This window comes from Dermatophagoides pteronyssinus, unplaced genomic scaffold (genome assembly GCF_027571235.1).
Source record: "Dermatophagoides pteronyssinus isolate colony J.1.1.1.1 unplaced genomic scaffold, Derpt_VIB-CSIC_2022.12 sq0001, whole genome shotgun sequence".
In the NCBI taxonomy this organism is placed as follows: Eukaryota; Metazoa; Arthropoda; class Arachnida; order Sarcoptiformes; family Pyroglyphidae; genus Dermatophagoides; species Dermatophagoides pteronyssinus.
In genome coordinates, this window is record NW_027461525.1 from 1,048,761 (window position 1) to 1,069,871 (window position 21,111).

A 21,111-nucleotide genomic window follows, 5' to 3' on the forward strand; every position below is an offset into this window, starting at 1 on the left:
TAAAAAAAACGATCAACGATAAATGAACATTTGGCTTGGTTAACTTGATTTGATTCAACTAAAAAAAAAAAACAACAACATTCCAATGGCAGGAATTGTTTCTTACTTACTTACTAACTAGTAGTAATATTGATTGGAACAGCTTGGTTTATTGGCGATCGAGGTGAAACATATGTCGTATCATATAGAGCAGGATTGAACTAAAAAATTTTCGGAAGTGATAATGGCAACCACACGAACACATGGTTCATACCTGGTTGTTTTTTTTTTTTTTTTTTTTTGGTCTTTTGGGTTATGCAAGTCAACAGAAAGTGACAGAAGAAGAAGTGACAGCTGCATCCATCTGGTCTACCATTCTAATATCTTTCTCTCTTTCTGTCACTAGGTTAGCAAGACTCATTCATGGCCAAACAGCAACAATAATAATCATCATCAGATATAAATGCCAACCCTTTGGACTATTGTCATCGTCGTCGTGCGCCTAGCCTTTGTTTGCCCGACAAAAACTAACAAACCAAACCAAACTAATCCATTTCCCCCTTATTAGTTAGTTAGCTATAAATGATGAAGGTGAAGGCCAGATTGACTTACTTACCTTACTTACTTAATAGTATGGGCTTGAACGCTTACGGTTTCTTTTTCCTTTTTTTTTTTTTGCTTTATTCAATAATGCGATTACATTCAATGTTAACAATCGTGCATATCAGTTACAGAAAAAAAAACTAAAAAAAAATATGGTCGAATCGGAAGTGATCATTATGGACTATTGCCTTTAGGCAATTTGTCACTTCTTCTTCTTCGAAACAATCCGGTTGATGATGATGATGGTGATAAAAGGTGATAAATCTGGTAAAAATCGACACGTGCCAAAATCACCTGGTCATCAAGAAGTTTCACTACCACTAACTAACACTAATAATAAGAAATTGGCCCTTTTTGCTCATCATTATCATCATTTTTGCTACAAAAAAACAGCTGGCCAATATTTCCTTGAAGACGTTCCGCTAAGACAATCTGTTCCAATAATCTATGTCGGTCTGTCGAAAATGGGGCCCTAATCGAAATACAATGACTGCCGCGTATATTTGTTCAAACATTTGGCCAAAAATCGATCCAAATTGCCAAAAATGAGCCATTAGGTTTGTCGTTTTCTATTTTGGAACAGATGATACTTTATGCGAAGAAGGAAGAAATGAGACAAATTCTCAAAAAAAACTCGTGGCTAGCCAATTATCATAGCCATGTGTTTATATGTTTTTGATGTATGTATGGCAGTTACGAAAATTTTTGATTTAATTAACCAAAAACAAACAGCTGTTATTTGGTCTCATCTGCAATTTTATATCCATGTTTTTTTTTGTCAGTGTGACCACACATACACAGAAAAAAACATGGCCACAGATAAGCCATTTTTGTTTTAGCCAAATTTACAAGATGTTCACGACCAAAAACAGAAAACAAAAAAATCAACCAAATCAATGATTTAATAATCAATTTGATAATCAGACCTTGGCCTTGTTTTTTATGCAATTCAAACGCTGATGATGATGATATTTGAGAAAACAGCCAATGAATATTGTCTGGGTCAACCTGGTTGGAATGTCCAGTGTTAACCTTTATTCCTTTTGATTGTTTTTTTTTTTTGTATTGAAATGTAGTGTCAATGAGAAAATTGATTTTCGATTACGTTTATATTTTTCATCCAAAAATCGATTCAAATAATTGTAACAAAACTGACTTGACTTGACACAAGAATGAGTCTATCTATCGATCTAAATTGGCAACAAAAAAAAATGAGAAATCGATACTTTTTTGACGGGTATTTTCTCTTGAACTTCAGTCATTATGTTAATTATGTGATACCAGAACTTTTTTTTTTTGTTTGTTTGTTTGTTTGCTGGAATTCAAATCACAAGTCTTATCTGGCTGGATAGAAAAGAGTTTCTGGTTCCTTTCATTCTTTTTTTTTTTTTTTTTTTTTTGGTTTTCTTATCTTGTTGATTGGACATTATTGATAAGAATTCTGTTCAGGAGAAAAAAAAATTCTCTAATTAATAACATGCGCATGTGTCATTCGAACACAAAAAAAAATTTTTGAATGTGACCGGAAGAAAATGGTTAAAATTCATTTTCAATGGTTCGATTCGGTTTTTTTTTGATAAACATGGAAATCATTTTAACTGGCGCTGGCCTAATTCGACTGGAATTTCATTTCTCCCCCCGCTTATGTTATATTAAACAAGCTGGCTAATTCAACAAAACATAACAGATGTAGCCAAGACTCCCAGAGAAACTTAACACTTGTCCTTTCTTCTTCATGTGGTTCTCATAGGATTCGATCCAAATGTTTTTTTTTCCTTTTCTGGTTCTTCTTGATGTATTATTGTTGCTCAATCGACTTGAATTTTTTTCTGTTGTTTTGAAGTTGTAAGCCAGTCACTATGTTTCATTTGGTTCTGGCATCTATAGATCAAATCTTATCGGATATCTGGTGTATTTTAATGCAGCTGCTTTTGTTTTGCTTTTATGTTCAATGAATGTTATGGTGGCACCAGGATTGGCAGGAAAAGGATTCCCTGTCTTCGTTGTTGTTGCCTTGTATATGCGATCTGTGATCATTCAAAAATTTTTTTTTGTTTTCTGTAATCGCTTACCGATTGCCAGACAAATTTCGATTTGATTCGATCCATAAGTTGCTAATATTGTTGATAACAGTGAAAAAAAACGTGGTCCAGATGGCTCCAGGTCAATTTTCTGGCCCAAACCATGTGGAAATAAGCCAGAAACTTGAGATAACTTGAATACTAAACTGAACTGATAAGTTCCAGGACGCGCCATCTGGTCTATTGCTGTATCGAAATTCAAAAAAAAAAAAAAAAAAAATATTTCTGGTCTATTTACCTCAACTGCTGTTGCTGCTGATGATGTTTTGGGTTGTTGGCGGCGGCAGAATCGATTCATTCAAAATGTAAGCGTTTGATATCAAATGGCCAGCAAATATGAAACGGACCTTGGATTGGGTTAACTTGACTGGTTGATCGTAAATCTTTTTCTTGCATCTTGTGTCCGTCCATCCATTCAATATTCAACATTGTCGACCAAGCGAAAAGAAAAACATTCGACATTAGACATCTTTTTTTTTACAAAGATCGAAATGCAAAATGCATTGGGGCAAAAAAAAGTTTTCAAATACATCTGGCGTCATCATTTGCACACACACACACACCAGTTGGTTTAAATCAGTCGCAAGTTGACGAGGCGTCATCACCATGTGGCCATCATCATCATCAGCAACAGTAACACCGGTGATTTTAATTGGTTTTAAATACCATTGGCTGCTGCTGTTGTTGCTGCTAAATAGACGCCTAATTCTTTCGATTGCCCGATAGGTTGACGATCAAAGCGGAAAATTTTTTCTTTTTCTTTTTTGAAACAAGCTGTGATGCTAATCGCTTTAGTTTTTTGGGTTTTGGTATGCATGTCTCCCTATGTAATTTTTTCTTTCGCACAAAAAAAAACAACTTTGGACAGCTGTGGACAACACCACCACCATCACCGTTAGTAAATGCCATTCACGGATCCATTGATGCACACATACAACCAACAGATGTATGGCGCCAATCTCCCCCTTTACACCCCCAAAAAAGCTCTTAACAGCTTTTGGCCAATCATCATTCACAACAAACATAGAACAGAATCGATCGATCTGGATTTCGATTTCAATTATTGGACAGGCTGGTTTTCCTTTTTCCTATGTGAGGTGTATAATTGGAAAGAACTGGAAGGGGGAAGAGAATAATAAGAAAAGAAAAGAAAATATAGAAATGTGGGGGAAAAAACATGTATTTTTTGTAATTAGGGTTTTTTTTGTGTGAATTAGTGAAGCAAATGTTGTCGTTTGTTTGTTGGTTGGTCGTCATCGTCATTGGTTCCATCAATTGATTCGTTTATTTGGATATTTTTATTCGTTTTTTTGATGGTCCAGATGTATTGCGAATGGCAATGTGAATCCATACACACACACACAATGAGCCCCGATTGGTAAGAGAATAACGCCAGATGAGACGTTTGAATTCTTTCGTTTTTTTTTATATTCATTCTCCTGGTCGTCGCCTAACTAACACTAAAAACACACACACTTTGAATTCTCATCATCTGGTTTCGTGTATGTGTGTATGTGTGTGGACGCAGATGTTTTGTTTCTTTCAAAATTCTTCTTGTCGTTGTTATTTTTTTTTTTTTTTTTTTTTTGGTTTGGCGTGTGTGTTATGTTTGGAAAATCCAAGAATCTGGTTTTGTCGGCTGAAATTTTCGTTTTTCTTCATTCATTTCAGTCTTAGCCTATCGTGTTTCTTATATGTGTTTTGTTTGTTTGTTTGAGTCTGATTGCTTGTTGTTGTTGTTGTTTTTTGTCGCCAAACACAACCAACAAAAATTCTGGGTTAATCAAGTCAATTATAACAAGAAAAAAGAGAAAGAGAAACTTCAATCAACAATATTCACAAATCAAATTCAAAGATTAAAAAAAACATACGATAATGGTGTTGGACATAATATAGTTCCCTATAGGGAAATGATTCGGTTTTAGTTTTGGATTCCGTCCATGATATACACATGTGATTCATTGTTGGACAACTGTGAATCAAATTGGCGCCAAATGGTTTTCTATTTTTTTCTTCTTTTGTGTTAGCCAATGTCACATATGGACACTATAGGGCATCAGGTTTGCTTAATGAATCTACGAAATGGATGGATGAATGTTTTTTTTTTTTGCCAATAAGCAAGACAGATGGCCAAAAAGAAAAAAGAAAATGATGGAAGCCATTTGTCGCCAAAACAAAATGCCAATCACATCACAAATGTCAATTTAATATGCTTTTCTTTTTTCTTATATTATCTTAGACAGCTTGATAAAAAAAAATCACGTGTGTATGTGTCTCAATCCATTTGGTCCCTTTTTTTTTGATGCAGCTGAATCCATTTCAGAGATAATTCAATTAACCACATCCCGTATATATACATCATACAGAGATACATCACCCTCAGAAAAACTACATACATACAGCTAAAGAATCCAGTCACATGGCCCCTTTAACATCTGGCTTTGATTTGTTTTAGCGTTGTTGTTGTTGTTGCTGCGAAAAAAAACGGTCGGTCAAATCTGGCCAAATTTTTTTTTTTTGATCGGGCAACAACCAACAACCAACCAAAAAATACATCTGCTTGTTTGGCCACATTGAGACATCTGTATTAAAATCGATTGCGAGAACGTGTCCACCAACGCGCGCATCTGCGTTAATTCAAAAAAACAAAAAACCAAAAAAATATTCAACGAAATTAGAATGATGACATTTTGGAACCCCGAATGTCGACAAAAAAAAGAGCAGGTTGTCACCAGAATGATGCCAAACAACAACATTTGTCGATATTCGCCAAGAACCAGATGTATCGCCTGAAACACACACACCTGGATCGGATGATGTTCTTGATCGAAAAACCGAAAATTATTTTCCAAATGGATTTTCCATTTTCCAAATTTTCCAGCTTTAGATTTGTCGTTTGTCTGAGGACACGTGTCCATAGACCGGAGGTCAGCAACGGTCAGCAAATAAAATAAAACACGTGTCCTGTGTTTGACTATACCGTTTTTTTTTCATTTTTGATGACCTTGATGCAGTAGATCTGGTCTATGGATGGTTCAATGGATGGCTGGATGTTAGCCAAGAAAAAAAAATGACGCCTAAAGAAAGATCTGGATTTTGCGCCATACTGGCTGGCTGATTCTGGGCTCTTAATCCATCATTTTGATCATCATCATGTTGAATAAAGAATAGATTGCATTGTGCGTATTGGTGTAAATAAATGCCAAACAACATCAACAACATGCCAATCAAATATGAATGAATGAAACCACTGTCTCTCTGTCTCTGTATTCTGTAACTCACTTGGTGGTGTTGGCCAGAAATCCAGAAATCCAGCCAGCCAAACATTCAACAATAAGACAATCGGAAGCAGTCCTACTGACTGGCAAATTATGACTATTGGTGTGAACTATTGTTATTCAGAGAATGTAGCATTGTCTGCAGTTTTTTTCTTCTGTGAATTTTCTGAAAATGACTGCCTGCTATTATTATTATTATTATGGTGGATGCAACAAACAATAATCCGACCATTTTCAGCATTCTGTTGCCGCATTTCTGCATTCAATCAACAAACACACACGCACACTACAAAAACCATTCATATACCCCATAGACAAACGATTTGATTCAAAACAAGAAATCATAAACATACTGACAAATATCACCAGATATTCATACCAAAAACACAAAAAAAAACCATACAAGTATGATCCATATTCATCGAAATGATCACTCCTCGAATCTATCGAGACCAATCAAACAACCAACCAACCAATAATGGACGCTTTCAAATCGGAATCTGAAAATACACACGATGAAAACCAGATTTTTTTTTTTCAATAGCTAAATACAAATCTGGAATGCAAAGGTTGTTTGTTCGTTTGTTGGGATGATCAATTTGTATGTTTTAAACAACACTGTGATTGACATATTGACTTGATATCTGGCCTCTTTCAATCTATCATCAACCAATCAATCGATCGATTTGAATGAATAAATGAATGAATATTCGGCCGTTGTCTTCAATCAAATCAAATCAGAAAACAGAAAAGAAAAATTCATTAAATGCCAAACAATCATGGTGTTATACTTATTTGGCATCAATTTACGCCGGATATGATTAAAATGTTTGGATGAACGAAGAAGAAGAAAAAAAATCGTGATGAACGAAAGTAAAATGACAGCCATGTATGTTTTTATTGATGTGTGTGCCCTATGGTCTATGTTATGGCTAAAAAAGAAGTTATGTTTTACCTGGCTGGTTAGTTGTGTGTGTGTGTTTGTACGAAAACATTCACAGCACCTGTTTGTGGCGGCAAAGAAAAAAAATTCATTGATAAGAATGAATGAATGTTTTTTTTTATTACAATTAGGCCTAGAAGGTATGAAAAGAAAAAAAAAGAAAAATTGGCTTACCCATAAGGACCGTAAGAAAAGACTATTTTTTTTTTATTGAATGAGACTAGACTTAATGATCGTTCACTGTGGTATGTTGAATGCTTTTCAAAAAAAAAAAAAAAAAAAAAAAAAACATTCAACATACAACTACAAAACAAGGGTAGACAGGTAAAATTCTCAGGTGTTGTCAAGACAGACTGGCGTCGTTTTTTTGTTGTATTGGTATTCGGCATTTTACTTTGTTATGTCGATTATGTTGATTTTTCATTTCATTTTTGCCTATTGTTATTGGCCTATGGGTCCTATGTATTCGTTTTGTTTGTTCGATTGATTTGTTAATAGTAGGATAGGCTAAAGGTAAGCAAAAGGCAAGCAACAAGTGTATTGTTGTTGATGATGATGACCAACCCGATGATTAGCCAAAAATGTCTTAATCAAAAAAAAATGCTAGTATCAAAAAACATTAATCATGACACACACACACACAGCCTTTTACAATATTGCGCCCATAAAACAAAACAATGGCTAGTTTGAATTTAATGAATGCAATACTACTCAAATGTTTAACTTTAAACTGATACATGATCTATTGTTTTTTTTTGTTTTGTTTCAGTTTCTGTTTGTTTGTATGTTTTTTTTGAATTGATTATCTAATATGATTATATAACAAATTATACTAATAATAATCAACCATATGTGATGTGTTTTTTTTTATCATGAAAAAAAAATTCTAATGTAATGTTATGGTATGTTATGGATAGCACCCAATGTTATCGACTATTGCCAGGTATCTTTGATATGGCTCCAAATGATGCTATGGTGATGTGCGTCTGTGTCTGTGTTTAATGGACTAATGTGCACAGATGTTATCAAAAACTAAGATGATATTATCCTAATGAATAATGAATTTTTTTTCGGGGGGATGGAAAGAGAGAGAGAGAGGAGGGAAGAAAGACTGGATTAATTCATGTTTACTGCTGAAAAAAAACATGACCCAATAGATTTGTCTTTTTTTTCGCATGTTTTGTAAATGGACAAAAAAAAATCGCATCTGTTCAATCAGCCGATCGGAATGTTAGGATTTTTTCTGTTCATATTCATTCACAATCACTCCCAATAGGGCAGATATCCATTTGGGAGTTTGCTGATAAAAAAAAACAAGATGACGCATCATCATTGGCAGATGTGATGTGTCGCTAATATGTCATCAAATTTGACTATTTTAACAATATCATCATCATCAGCGTTGGTTAATGGCTCGTATCAACTATGTGGACAACCAATTTCGATTGGTCCTCGATATTTTCCAAGAATCATTTCATAACCAGACGTTTTGTCTCAAGTCTTCTTCTCTTTTTTTCTGTCAAAAACAAAAAAATTGGTAAATGTCATTCTGTGTGTGTTTGTGTGTGTGAGAGAGCAGGTGTTCAATGTTAGACCGGATAATCAGAATTATTGTAGAAAAAAGATACAGGCAAAGACAATGATGATGAGAACATGTGCACCATTGATTTTTTTTTGTTTTTTGGACCTGATTTGGCTCCCATTTTGTGTATGGAAACTTGTTTCAATCGGATTCGATTTACAACAACAAAAAAAAATAAAGAAAAATTTTCGAAATTCAATTCGATTAGTCGATTGATATATGCTGGTCAGATGGGGCTTCGTTTCTTTTCTCTCCCAATATTATATTAGAGTTGGCCGACCCGATTAATCGAATTCGATCCTAACTAACTAACTAAATCCACCATTCTTTTTTTTCTCTTTCTTTCTTTTTACATTTCTCAGTATCTGGATGGCAGATTGCATTCAAAAGTAAAAAAAAAAAAAAAAATATTCGGTGCAGATGGCTGCCTTCGAACATTTGGACAACAACAGTGATGGCTATGGCTGCTGCATTCATTCATTCATACTCAAGGGATATGTATGGCCTGTATGTAATGTTTGCCCAATCACTCAATACATCTGCCCAATCAAACATTCATTCATTTAATCATGTAAACCAATTCGTTCAGAAAGACACCTGATTCATCCATTAGGCCTGATTTTTTTCGAATACATTTTTTTTCTTCGGTTTGTTTGTTTGTTTGATCGCGCCCCAAAACAAAAAGAAATTCATAAAAATCAAACATTCTGATTATGTTTGTTTGCTGTATGTGAATAATGAATCCTCTCATGACGAATTGTTGTCACATTGATGATACATTTTGTTTTTCGTTTGTTTGAAAGCATCAAACTGTCGTCTGCACCAGAAATATATTCCACAAAAAGCCATATGTTAGCCTTTCTATAATTAGATGCCATTGGCCATATATTTTGATGCACGTGTTCTTTTGGGTGATCCAAACATTGCTGCATGGCAGAATGACTGGTTCTAAATGCATATGGCCCTTATGGAATCCACGAACACACACAGACAGACAAATAGAAACATAGAAAATTCAAAAGACAAACCTTAAATTCTACAAAACCTCGATTCCGGACCAGATGTCATCATCGTCATGTATGAATTCGAGGCTTATCATTATGATGATGATGAGGTATATGACCTTTTTCGAATAAAACAACACCACAAATGAACCCAACCAAACTAATAGCAATTCCATTTCATTGAAAATCTATTCTCGACTAATGACTTACTTGCACGGATTCTTGTTCAACATTATGTGTGTTTAGCTGTAGACAGAATTGATGGATCGATTCTTTCGCTCTATGACCAAATAAAGGATGCACGTGTCCATTTTTGCAAATACTATCCTGGCACATGGCTGTCATCATAATCATTTTCGAATGTTTTCAATTCAATCAAATAATAATGATGGTCATCATTTGGAAAAATTCAACTTTAGATCAGGATTATTACATCGGGAATAAATCATTTTGTAAAATTTATGAGCGCCATCTATTCTAATTTGAAAAAAACTATCAAAGTTTGCTGTAAATTGATCATAGATGGTGCTGTTAAATTCTAATAGGAAATTCATGGTGGATTATTGCAGAATTGATCAGAATAATGTTTGTTTGTTTGAAATCCGAAAAAAAAGAAACAACCACGATGATGATGGCCTCGATTCTCAAACATAATATTAATGGCTATAAATGGATTGCATCCAAACTTTATGGGAGGTAAAAAAGTTATCAATAAAAAGCTAAAAAAATGACCGGTAGTTTGGCCATTTCCACTCCAGATATATGGAACATACTGGACATTGTACTTGTACACGCCCCAACCGCAAGAATGTCCGCCTTTTTTGCAAAAAAATTCACTTATTCACTTTGCCATATTAAGTTAATATCATTTTATTGGTTCAAATAATTAGTTTAGCACACTTTAATAGAAATAAATAGAACATCGATAAATGAATTTTTTTTTCAAGATTATTCCTCCTCGTTTTCTGATTCTTCTTCGTATTCTGATTCTTCTTCTTCCTCTATTTCCGTTTCCTGTTGTGCAGGTGGTGCTGGTTTTGAAATTGGTGCTGATTCTTCAACACCGGCTTCATCAAACCCGGGAGGTTTAATGAATGCATCCAACAAATCAATGTCATCTTCGTCATTAACATCGTATGTTCGTGCGCCAGGTTCATAGGTTTCTTTATTTTTCGGATGCTCAGGATCCCATTTTGGCAAAGCTTTATCCTTTTCCTTAAATTCTTTAACACGTTCTTGCCACATTTTTTCTAATTGTGCTTCGACCATAGCATCGTAGCCCTATATAAAGAGATAAAGGTTATCATCAGATATGACTGAAACAAACTGAACAATTAAACATACTCCTTCAAACAAACTCTTTTTGTCGTTGAATGTTCGTCGATCAACTTGTCGTTCATATTTGGATGCTGTCAATATTTTCGGTGGGAATTTACCCGATAAAGCATCTGGATCAAGACCTTTTTTCAATGCTTTGTTTCGATTGATTTGACGTTGACGTTCAGCCAATTCTTTCAACTATAATAACAAAGTGATAAGCGCTGAAATTCTTTCGCACTGCAACTCTTTCCTACTTACATCATAATCTTGTCGTTTTTTACGTTCTTCAAGATCATATTTTTCACTTTCCAATTGTACAATCATATCCCAAAGTTGTGATGCTTTTTTCTTCAAATCATCAACCGAAAGACCATCAATATCCAATGGTTTAACACGAAAAGACATGGCAATTCGTTTATCTTCAATAAGTTGTTCTTTAGTTTTGCCCATTTCAGATCGTGCCGATATAACGTTTGAAAACTAAAAAAAAATTACCATTTGTAAAAGCACCACAAATTATCAATTGAAACTTACTCGATCGAATCCAGTATTACCAAGAGCTGCACCCGGTCCACCATCGGATCGTTTTGTAATAACAAAATTACGTTCAATTTTACCTGAACCGGTATTCTGTTTGTTCAATGCAGCTTGCATAGCAGCACGTTTTTTTTCCGCTTCTTCCAAACGTTTACGTTTAGCTTCAGCTTCTTTCGATCGTCTTTCTTCCAATTCTTTAATACGTTGAGCTTCTTGTTTTAAACGCCATTCTTCCAACATACGTTCTTGTTCAGCACGTTTTTGTTTACGTAATGCTTGTCTTTCTTTAAGTTTTCTTAATTCCTCTTCTTCTTTTTGTTTTTGTTTTTTACGTTGTTCAATATATTCTGACCATTGTTCTTCTTCTTCTTGTTTCTTTTTACGAATTTTTTCATCCATAGCAGCTTCAGCTTCTGATTGTGCTTCGGCTGGTTTTTCAGCCTGTTTTGGTGGCTGTGGTTTACGAACCTCTGGTTCTGGTTCTTCAATTTCTTCTTCACTGTGACCACCAAAGAAAAAAACATTATCAAAAAAAAATTGGAAAATTCCTTTTTGGATAAAGGTTAAAATAATACCTGTATTCTTCTTCGTCAGACATGATTATGGATAAATTATGCTAAAAACAAAAACAAAATTCAACGTAAAATTTAACACCGAAAGACACTGAAAGTTAATGATACTAACCGAATAAAAATCGAAAAGGACAAGATATACTAGTGATCCTGGCGTTGGTTAGATGTTTATTAAAACATCAAAATACAGAAACTGCAAAAAATGCAGCAAAAAATAAAATTAACCGAATTCCATCTTGAAAAAACAACAGAAAACGGTTAGGCGGATCCACCACTGATGATGATAATGATGGTGGGCGTCATTCAATGTTCAAGGCAAAATGACGCCAATAATAATGATGATGGGAAAAAAATACGGAATTTTACACCGAAAAAAACAACAACCATGAATATCATTGAAAATGGTTATATTTAGACATTCGAAAACAAGAAAATCAGAACAACAAAAACAACAGTTTGTCTTTTGGTGCCGAATGTATTTAGATGAATTTCCCTTTGAACAAAACAAAAACAAAACATCAAATTCTTGTTGGCAACATACCAATCATTTACGGCTGTCCCAGTTGTTTGCTATTTCATCAATTTTTTTTTTTTTTTTTTTTTTTTTGAAAAAAATTCAAAAAACAGAATCGACACACCTAAGGCAGACGACACAGTGTGACATAGTGTAATTGTAATCAAAAAAATTGCACATTTTTTTCTGTAACATCCATCAAAAACAACAACAACGAAAATCTATTGGCATCGATTCCCGAAATAACTTTTTGTTAAAAATCTTTTCATCTTTTGCTACATTGCTGCTGCTGCTTCTATGCATAAAGACAAAGTTTGGATGCAATCCATTTATGGCCATTAATATTATGTTTGAGAATCGAGGCCATCATCATCGTGGTTGTTTCTTTTTTTTCGGATTTCAAACAAACAAACGGATTTTACATTATCCTGATCAATTGCAACGATATTTCCTATTAGAATTTAACAGCATCATCTATGATCAATTTACTGCAAACTTTCGTAGTTTTCTTTCAATTAGAATAGATGGCACTCATCCAGTTTGACAAAATGATTTATTTCCGATGTAATAATTCTGAATTTTTCCAAATGATGACCATCATCATTATTTGATTGAATTGAAAACATTCGAAAATGATTATGACAGCCATGTGCCAGGACAGTATTTGCAAAAATGGACACGTGCATCCTTTATTTGGTCATAGAGCGAAAGAATCGATCCATCAATTCTGTTTGCATTAATTTAGTTGTTATTGGAATTCTGGTCATATGAATTGCGGGCTTGGTGTAAATGGGATCACGTTAGACTGAAGAATTCATTTGAATCCAAAAAAATTTGGTTTCGAATCAATTTCTGTGATCTAAAGGTACTCGGTTCGATCCCGAGAGTCCGCAAATTAGAAAATGTTTATTTTTTTTTCATTTTTCTATTCTGCAATCGCTATTTTCGTTTTTAAAAAAATTTCAAAAGTCAAAAAAAAAAATTCAGCAAAAACAAGTTTTTTCCCCCCGAAAATTGATTTATTCCATTTTTGGATATCAGGCAACGTCATCTATCGAATCGAAACGTAACCAATAGTTAAAATGAGAAAACAAAAAAAAATTTTATAAATGCGGACTCTCGGGATCGAACCGAGTACCTTTAGATGACAGAAATTGATCTGAACCAAATTGGATTCAAATGAATTCTTCAGTCTAACGTGATCCCATTTACACCAAGCCCGCTACCTTATTAAAGTAAGGGTTGAAAAATGATTTTCTCTGCAAAAATATTCTGGTTTTCTGGTAATATCGGTCATTGATGATCACTTTTGATGATGAAAAAAGGCCTAACTATTGATATTCATTTAATCAATGATCACTGAAATCAAGGTCAATCAAGAATTGATGCTGTTCATTTCCATTATCATTGTCCAAGACATTGGTAATAGAAGGGCAATGTTTTTAGAAAGAAAAGAATCTATCCATTCAACAGAAAAAAAGTTTCCCGGCAATTGTATTCTGTTATCATCTGATACCTGCATGTTGCATCGTGAATGGACAGCGTGGCTTTTTTTTAAAGATCTTCTGATGCAATAATTTAAAAATTGTTTATTATTTTGATTTTAGCGAGTGGTGTTATCTTGTTCGAGTGAATTTCGAAACAAAAATAAGGTGATCAATCAAAATGGCCGATAATAATAATCAACAACCCAGTGCTGATGGCGATCAAACAACGACACAACCAACCAAAATAAAATCCGAAAAAGAACTGAAAAAAGAAGCTGCCAAACAAGCAAAATTGGAAAAATTCAAAGCAAAACAAGAAAAATTAGAACAGGAAAAAAAGATTAAAGCTGAATCGGATCTGGAAGCAAGTCGTAAAGAAAAAAAGAAGAAAGAAAAAACTATTGTAACATATGAACGATCGATACCTAAAGGCGAAAAGAAAGATGTTAGTTCTGATCCAATGCCCGATGCTTATTCACCAAAATATGTTGAAGCTGTTTGGTATGATTGGTGGGTAAAATCAGGATTTTTCAAACCTGAATACCGAAATCCAAATATTTTGACACCAAATCCTCGTGGTCGTTTTGTTATGGTTATACCTCCACCAAATGTTACCGGTTACCTACATCTTGGTCATGCATTGACCAATGCTATCGAAGATTGTCTTACTCGTTGGCATCGAATGTCAGGTCGTACAACATTGTGGAATCCAGGTTGTGATCATGCCGGAATCTCAACACAGATTGTTGTCGAGAAAAAATTATGGCGTGAACGAAAATTAACTCGTCATGATCTTGGTCGTGAAAAATTTGTTGAAGAAGTTTGGAAATGGAAAAACGAAAAAGGTGATCATATTTATGAACAATTAAAATTTCTTGGTGTTTCAGTTGATTGGGATCGAGCTGTGTTTACTATGGATCCGAAAATGTGTCGTTCAGTAATCGAAGCTTTTGTTCGTCTTCATGAACGTAAACTTATCTATCGATCCAAACGAATGGTAAACTGGTGTTGTACATTACGTTCAGTCATATCGGATATTGAAGTAAAACATTTAGAACTGACCGGTCGTACGTTTTTATCAGTTCCAAATTATGAAAATAAAATCGAATTTGGTGTATTGCATAACTTTGCCTATCCTGTCGATGAACCTGATCCAGATGGTCCTAAAGAAGTGGTCGTAGCCACAACTCGTATCGAAACCATGTTAGGTGATACGGCCGTTCTTGTTCATCCGAATGATGCACGTTATAAATCTTTACATGGCAAATTTGTACGCCATCCTTTTGTCGATCGTAAACTTCCTATCGTATTGGATGAATACGTGGATATGGATTTCGGTACTGGTGCTATGAAAGTCACTCCAGCTCATGATAACAACGATTATATTATCGGAGAACGTCATCAAATGCCTTTGGTGGTAATGCTTACAGATGAAGGTTTTATTGCACCTGGCTATGGCCAATTTTCTGGCATGAAACGTTTCGATTGTCGTAAAGCTATTATCGATGAATTGACCAAACTTGATTTGTACAGAGGCTGGCAAGACAATAAAATGGTCGTACCTCAATGTGAACGTTCCAAGGATATAATCGAACCAATGGTTAAATTTCAATGGTATATTGATTGTCAAGATATTGCTAAACGAGCAATGGAAGTAGTTGCCACCAATCAACTTCGTCTTATTCCTTCGAATCATGTCTACTTTTGGAACAGGTAAGTTGTTCGAATTTTTCTACAAGATATTTTCATTTTATTTTCATACTATGTAAGATGGATGTCGAATATTCAAGATTGGTGCATATCACGTCAAAACTGGTGGGGTCATCGAATTCCGGTATATTTTGCTCAGGTGAAAGGCCAACCATTGGATGATAGTGATGCAGAATCTCAACAGCAAAAGCATTGGTTTTCTGGTCGTAATCCGGATGAAGCTCGGCAAAAGGCAGCTGCTGCTTTCAACGTTAGCGAATCAGAAATTGAGTTACGACAAGATGAAGATGTTCTCGACACCTGGTTCTCTTCAGCTTTGTTTCCATTTGCTGTGTTTGGTTGGCCCGAACAAACCAATGAGTTGAAAGCTTTTTATCCTGGTCAATTGCTTGAAACAGGTCAAGATATTTTGTTTTTTTGGGTGGCACGTATGGTTATGATGAGCTTATTGCTCAACGACAAACTACCCTTTGAAACTGTATATCTTCATTCGATCATTCGTGATGCACACGGTCGTAAAATGTCAAAATCATTGGGTAATGTAATTGATCCTTTACATGTGATAAATGGTATTACGTTAGAGAATTTGCATAAAACTGTCTATGATTCGAATCTAAATGAATCGGAAGTTGGTCGAGCTATAGCCGGCCAAAAAGCTGACTTTCCGAATGGCATTCCAGAATGTGGCACTGATGCTTTACGATTTGGTTTGCTTGCTTATACGATGCAAGGACGTGATATTAATTTGGATATTAAGCGAATTGAAGCATACCGAAATTTCTGTAATAAACTTTGGAATGCAATCAAGTTTACGTTGCTTTACTTGAAACAAGATTTTCGACCATTACCAGATAAAAATCCATTAACCGGTGATGAATCATTAATGGATCGATGGATATTAAGCTGTGTTAATCAAGTCACTCAATCTATCAAGATCGCTTTCGAAGAATATCGTTTCGCTGATCTTACACAGATTCTATATGATTTTTGGCTTTACAAATTCTGCAACACCTATCTAGAATCGATAAAACCGGTTTTTCAAAATGAAACGGAAAATCCTCGATCGGCTGAAGCCGCACGTCAAACTTTATACACTGTAATGGATATTGGTCTACGACTGTTACATCCATTAATGCCATTCATCACCGAAGAATTATTTCAAAGATTGCCTCGTCGACCTGATTTTGATCCAATTTCTTTGTGCATTGCTCCTTATCCAGAAATTGAACAATTCGCATGGTCACGTGACATTTCATTAGAGGCCGATATTGAATTCATGGAAAAAATTGTTCATAATGTCCGTTCGTTACGATCCGAATACAATCTACTTAAACAAGCCAAAGTAGCTTTGTATATACGTTTTGATGCAAATAGTGCTGATCTTGAACAACGATTACGTCCTTTGTTGAGTACTATCTCGGTGAGTAGATTTTGTTTTCATTGGAAATGATCATCCATTTAATCTTATTTTTTTTATATCTAGACATTGAGTTATTGCACACCGGTCGAAATGTTGGATTCGAATCAAACCGGTACACCTGCTGGCTGTGCTATCATTCCTATATCGGACCATTGTCAAGCTTACATACATCTAAAGGGTATAGTCGATACAATTAAAGAAACGGAACGTCTACAAACAAAATCTAAAAAACTGGAAGAACAAATGACCAAACTAATGGAATCAATGTCCATACAAGATTATGATACCAAGGTACCTGTTGATGTAAAACAATCACATGAAGATCGTCGAAAACAATTGACTGGCGAAATTTCCAAGGTCACATTGGCTCTAGAAACTTTATCATCAATTGATTGATTTTTTTTAAATAGTGAAAATAATAACTTGATTATTTTATTTTGAATCGAATGTTTTTTTTTCTTCAATATCTTTGCTATGGTATTAAATTGATATATTAATCAAGTTTGTCAATGTGATTGTTGTTGTTGTTGTTTCCAATAAGTACCATTTGGATATTCATACATTTCTATGGATTCTTGTTTAATATGGCAACCATAACCTGCATGTTCGGGAACCATATAATGTCCATTCAAACATCGAGCTGGATGTTGAAAATGTTCAACAAGATGAGGAACGTATTCGATCATTCGATTATCACGGGTACCGGTAACTGCAACATAATCCCATATGGAAAAATGTTGTACATATTCACAGAGACCAACACCACCAGCATGAGGACAAACAGGTACACCATATTTGGCAGCCATCAAAATAACGGCCAACACTTCATTAACACCGGCCATTCGACAGGAATCAATTTGACAGTATTGCATAGCACCAGATGTTATGAATTGTTTAAACATAACACGATTATGACATTGTTCACCTGTAGCTACCTTAATACCATACGGCTGTAATTCGCTAGCTATTTGTTTATGACCTAGGATATCATCCGGACCTGATGAAACAAACCAAAATAGATTTTAATAAAAGTTATTTTTTTAAATTTTAAATTTGATTTACTTGTTGGTTCTTCGATCCAAAGTACATTGAATGAAGCTAATTGTTTCATTCTTTCGATAGCTTCTGGTACATTCCATTTTTGATTTGCATCAACCATCAAAAGTTTATCATCACCAATTTCTTCACGTACAATACGTAACCGGTGTCGATCATCTTCGATATTGTCCGAGCCAACTTTCACTTTAAATCGAGTATAACCTTCAGCCAATGCTTTACGACACAATTGACGACGTGTTTGATCATCGTATCCTGTCCAACCTACACTGTTATTTTTATTATTGTTTTTTGAAATTTTATGATTCTAAACACTCACCCAGTAGTATAAGCCGGGTATCCTTCTTTTCGAATAATTTTTACTATTAAAATAAACAAGGAATTATTTTATCAATGATCAAAGATCAAACATACCTCGTTCTTGCAATAAAGATCTATTACGATTCAAAATTTCAATAGCTTCTTGCTCGGTCAATGCATCAGAACTACAAGGGAAAAAAATTGATAATTTGTTTTTCTTCACAGCGGACGAAATACTAACATGTATTGAAAATCAATACAATCAACCAATTGTTCAGGTTTCATATCTACCAATAATTGCCATAAAGGTTTTGATTGCAATTTTGCCCACAGATCCCAAATTGCATTAACAATAGCAGCAGTGGCTAAATGTATTGCTCCTTTTTCCGGTCCTATCCATCGTAATTGACTATCACATGTAAGACTACGATGAAATTTTTTCCAACCACCCGGACAATTGAACACAGTATTCAAATCTGTGTTTAAAACCAATGGTTTTAAAGCTAAAGCAGCGGCTAACACTACTTCAGTGCCACGTCCAATTGTAAATGTTAAACCATGACCCATCAAATTTTCATCCGTATGATTGATACCAATTCTTACGTAAACACATGAATAATCTGGATCAGTGTGCTAATTCATTGTAAAAGGAATTGAAAACCAATAGTTTTTTACCGTAAACTTACCATAGCATCCGAACCATGACCTTCTTTCGAAGTTGGAAAACGAATATCGTTGATGAATATTCTATTGATTGTTAACATTTTTTTTTTGCCTTATGATTGATGTCTTTGTATTGTTCGACCTTGTCAAAATCTATCCAAAACGAGCAATACTCGTTGTTTGCATGGCTAGATAATTTTTGTTTTATTTCTTATCATCCGAATGTGATGATATCCATAATCAATTTTACTCATATCTAAATATCGATTGATTGATTTAAAAAAAATGCCATTTGATACTCAACATACTAATACGAATATGGCAATAATTGCCAAAACAAAACGCATTTTGTTTTATTTTCTGTCAGTCAGACTTTGTGAAAAATCAAGTTTGACAATAAATCATAGCTTGAAAAAAAAAGAAAGAAATTTAATAAAACAAAACAAAAAACCTTGAACTAGAAATACGAATCCACTGAATTCTACATGATTAAAGAATTTTAAAAATAGACAACAAATTTGTTGATTCAGTTTTCTTTTTTATTGAATTTTCGTTTAGGATTATGCTGTTTTGAACGTGTTTTGTTTCATTTTATTTATTTATAAATAAATTGAATTGATTAATCAACTTGTTGTTGACGAAAAATGCGACAGAAAAACAGAAAATAAATTTGACATATTATACTAATGTTGCATGAAAATCAGTAAATAAAGATTCTTTTCAAATCGAAATTCACCGAATTCAGAATGTTTGTGTTATTTTTGTATAAGAATCAATTTCAATGAAAAATTTTCATTGCAATAATCCGAAATCGATGAAATAATTTTCCAAAACGATTATTCATCATGATAAAAATCAAAATATTTTCTTTTGTGAATACAGATTGGTGACATTGCGCCCAACACAATGACGAAATGAATGAATGAATGGATGAATGAAGAAAAGCAATAAAGGAATCCCTTTTTTTTCATTTCGAAGAAAGCGAATGAATGAATGAATGAAAGAAAAGAAAAGAAACCATGACATTAATCACTATGAAGATGAATCGATTCGATTATAATCATTCAAGAATGATGTTGTTGATGATAATTTCTGATGACTGACATGTTGAAAATTCTATCCATCCATTCCATTCCATTCTATTCATATTTATTTATTTAAGAATCGGTGTCAATGTCAATAAATACGATACGTTTTTGGCGGTTGCCAAAACAATTTTATCAATAACAAACAAACAAACAAACAAATGAAGATTTAAAAAAGGAATGAATATCAAAGAACAGAACTTCAAACAATAAAAAAGAATGAACATTTTTTGCTTTGAATTGTTTGAGATTATCTTTTTCTCATTATAAACGAACAACAACAGACTACATTTGTTCTCGAGAATCTAAGATGGTCATCAGCAATTTTTTTGTCGATTGTCATAAAGAATGAATTGACAAATTTCAGAAAAAAAATGAACATCTTTTTTTTTGTTCAAATTTTTATCTTGAAAATTGAATCAAATGAAAGAAATTCAAGGAAGAGAATGTGATAAGCTGATCCATTGTTCATTTACAACAGATACCACATGAATACAACAACAACAACAACAGGATAGTGTTGATTATTTTCTGAATGGCTGCCGTAAAAGCAAAAGAAAAATAAGAGTTTCTGTTGGAAAATAATAATGAATGGTTAAAAATAAGTCATCAACATTTGTCGCAGTGATGATGATGACAGAGTGTAGATAATTTTTTTTCTACTGTTGATAAGTTGACAATTGTAAAAACTTTTGAAAAAAAATAATGACGATTGAATCAGGAAGAACATTGAATGGAATAGTGTTCATGAAATAACGTTTTTTTTTTCAACAAAAAAAATACATGTTCCGGTTTATTGTTAAATAATAACCGAATCCTTTACTTTTTTTTCCCGAATACAATGATTATTCTGAATACAAAGTGCAAAACAAAAAAAAAAAAGAGAAGAATGTACATGCTTAATCTATAGATAGTGGGTAATTTATCTTGAGTATCTACTGACATTCAATGAACTTTTTTTTCAGATTAACCATGGT

The 21,111-nt window shown here is 33.9% G+C and overlaps 3 protein-coding genes, 2 long non-coding RNA genes and 2 other non-coding genes across 17 annotated transcripts; 2 read left to right on the forward strand and 5 right to left on the reverse strand.

The window, feature by feature from the left end:
* Positions 1-427: 427 nt before the first annotated feature.
* LOC113798437 (uncharacterized) lies at positions 428-9,901 on the reverse strand. Of its 11 annotated transcripts, XR_012846436.1 has the most exons (5): positions 9,681-9,901; positions 9,495-9,589; positions 4,535-5,290; positions 2,655-4,437; positions 2,050-2,595 (listed from the first exon to the last, which is right to left on the reverse strand). It is a non-coding gene; the product is annotated as an uncharacterized LOC113798437 (long non-coding RNA). The 11 variants fall into 11 exon arrangements; XR_012846435.1 differs by having other exon boundaries at positions 2,052-2,595; positions 9,495-9,901; XR_012846439.1 differs by lacking the exons at positions 9,495-9,589; positions 9,681-9,901 and adding an exon at positions 5,468-6,272 and having other exon boundaries at positions 2,053-2,595.
* On the reverse strand, positions 7,247-7,581 carry LOC142645301 (uncharacterized). Its single transcript, XR_012846452.1, has 2 exons — positions 7,525-7,581; positions 7,247-7,469 (listed from the first exon to the last, which is right to left on the reverse strand). It is a non-coding gene; the product is annotated as an uncharacterized LOC142645301 (long non-coding RNA).
* A 423-nt stretch (positions 9,902-10,324) lies between the features above and the next one.
* up (Troponin T, skeletal muscle) lies at positions 10,325-12,120 on the reverse strand. The gene is made up of 6 exons (XM_027344138.2): positions 12,012-12,120; positions 11,903-11,943; positions 11,325-11,826; positions 11,049-11,270; positions 10,815-10,988; positions 10,325-10,751 (listed from the first exon to the last, which is right to left on the reverse strand). The coding sequence occupies exons 2-6, from the start codon at positions 11,923-11,925 to the stop codon at positions 10,419-10,421; spliced, it is 1,254 nt and encodes a 417-aa protein (XP_027199939.2). The 5' UTR covers positions 11,926-11,943; positions 12,012-12,120; the 3' UTR covers positions 10,325-10,418.
* A 1,067-nt stretch (positions 12,121-13,187) lies between these two features.
* Positions 13,188-13,306, forward strand: TRNAF-GAA (transfer RNA phenylalanine (anticodon GAA)). The gene is made up of 2 exons: positions 13,188-13,224; positions 13,271-13,306. It is a non-coding gene; the product is annotated as a tRNA-Phe (tRNA).
* Positions 13,307-13,523: 217 nt separating this feature from the next.
* Positions 13,524-13,636, reverse strand: TRNAF-GAA (transfer RNA phenylalanine (anticodon GAA)). Its single transcript has 2 exons — positions 13,600-13,636; positions 13,524-13,559 (listed from the first exon to the last, which is right to left on the reverse strand). It is a non-coding gene; the product is annotated as a tRNA-Phe (tRNA).
* Positions 13,637-13,909: 273 nt separating this feature from the next.
* Positions 13,910-17,472, forward strand: ValRS (Valyl-tRNA synthetase). The gene is made up of 3 exons (XM_027344136.2): positions 13,910-15,613; positions 15,671-17,030; positions 17,094-17,472. Exons 1-3 carry the CDS (start codon positions 14,079-14,081, stop codon positions 17,424-17,426), a joined length of 3,228 nt encoding a protein of 1,075 aa, XP_027199937.2. The 5' UTR covers positions 13,910-14,078; the 3' UTR covers positions 17,427-17,472.
* Positions 17,441-19,276, reverse strand: LOC113794048 (mitochondrial enolase superfamily member 1-like). Its single transcript, XM_027344137.2, has 6 exons — positions 19,073-19,276; positions 18,628-19,019; positions 18,501-18,571; positions 18,406-18,448; positions 18,093-18,355; positions 17,441-18,027 (listed from the first exon to the last, which is right to left on the reverse strand). The coding sequence occupies exons 1-6, from the start codon at positions 19,148-19,150 to the stop codon at positions 17,537-17,539; spliced, it is 1,338 nt and encodes a 445-aa protein (XP_027199938.2). The 5' UTR covers positions 19,151-19,276; the 3' UTR covers positions 17,441-17,536.
* Between the last annotated feature and the right edge of the window lie 1,835 nt (positions 19,277-21,111).

Bases quoted from the DNA above. Each gene is read 5' to 3' on its own strand.
- up (XM_027344138.2), bottom strand. From the start codon at position 11,925: ATGTCTGACGAAGAAGAATACAG. The intron at 10,989-11,048 runs GTAAGTAGGAAA...TTGTTATTATAG, and splicing joins AAAAACGACAAGATTATGAT to TTGAAAGAATTGGCTGAACG. The intron at 10,752-10,814 runs GTATGTTTAATT...CTCTTTATATAG, and splicing joins AAAAGAGTTTGTTTGAAGGA to GGCTACGATGCTATGGTCGA.
- ValRS (XM_027344136.2), top strand. From the start codon at position 14,079: ATGGCCGATAATAATAATCAACAACCCAGTGCTGATGGCGATCAAACA. The intron at 15,614-15,670 runs GTAAGTTGTTCG...ATACTATGTAAG, and splicing joins CATGTCTACTTTTGGAACAG to ATGGATGTCGAATATTCAAG. The intron at 17,031-17,093 runs GTGAGTAGATTT...TTTTATATCTAG, and splicing joins CTTTGTTGAGTACTATCTCG to ACATTGAGTTATTGCACACC.
- LOC113794048 (XM_027344137.2), bottom strand. From the start codon at position 19,150: ATGTTAACAATCAATAGAATATTCATCAACGATATTCGTTTTCCAACT. The intron at 18,572-18,627 runs GTTAGTATTTCG...TTTCCCTTGTAG, and splicing joins TGTATTGATTTTCAATACAT to TTCTGATGCATTGACCGAGC. The intron at 18,449-18,500 runs GTATGTTTGATC...TTATTTTAATAG, and splicing joins ATCTTTATTGCAAGAACGAG to TAAAAATTATTCGAAAAGAA.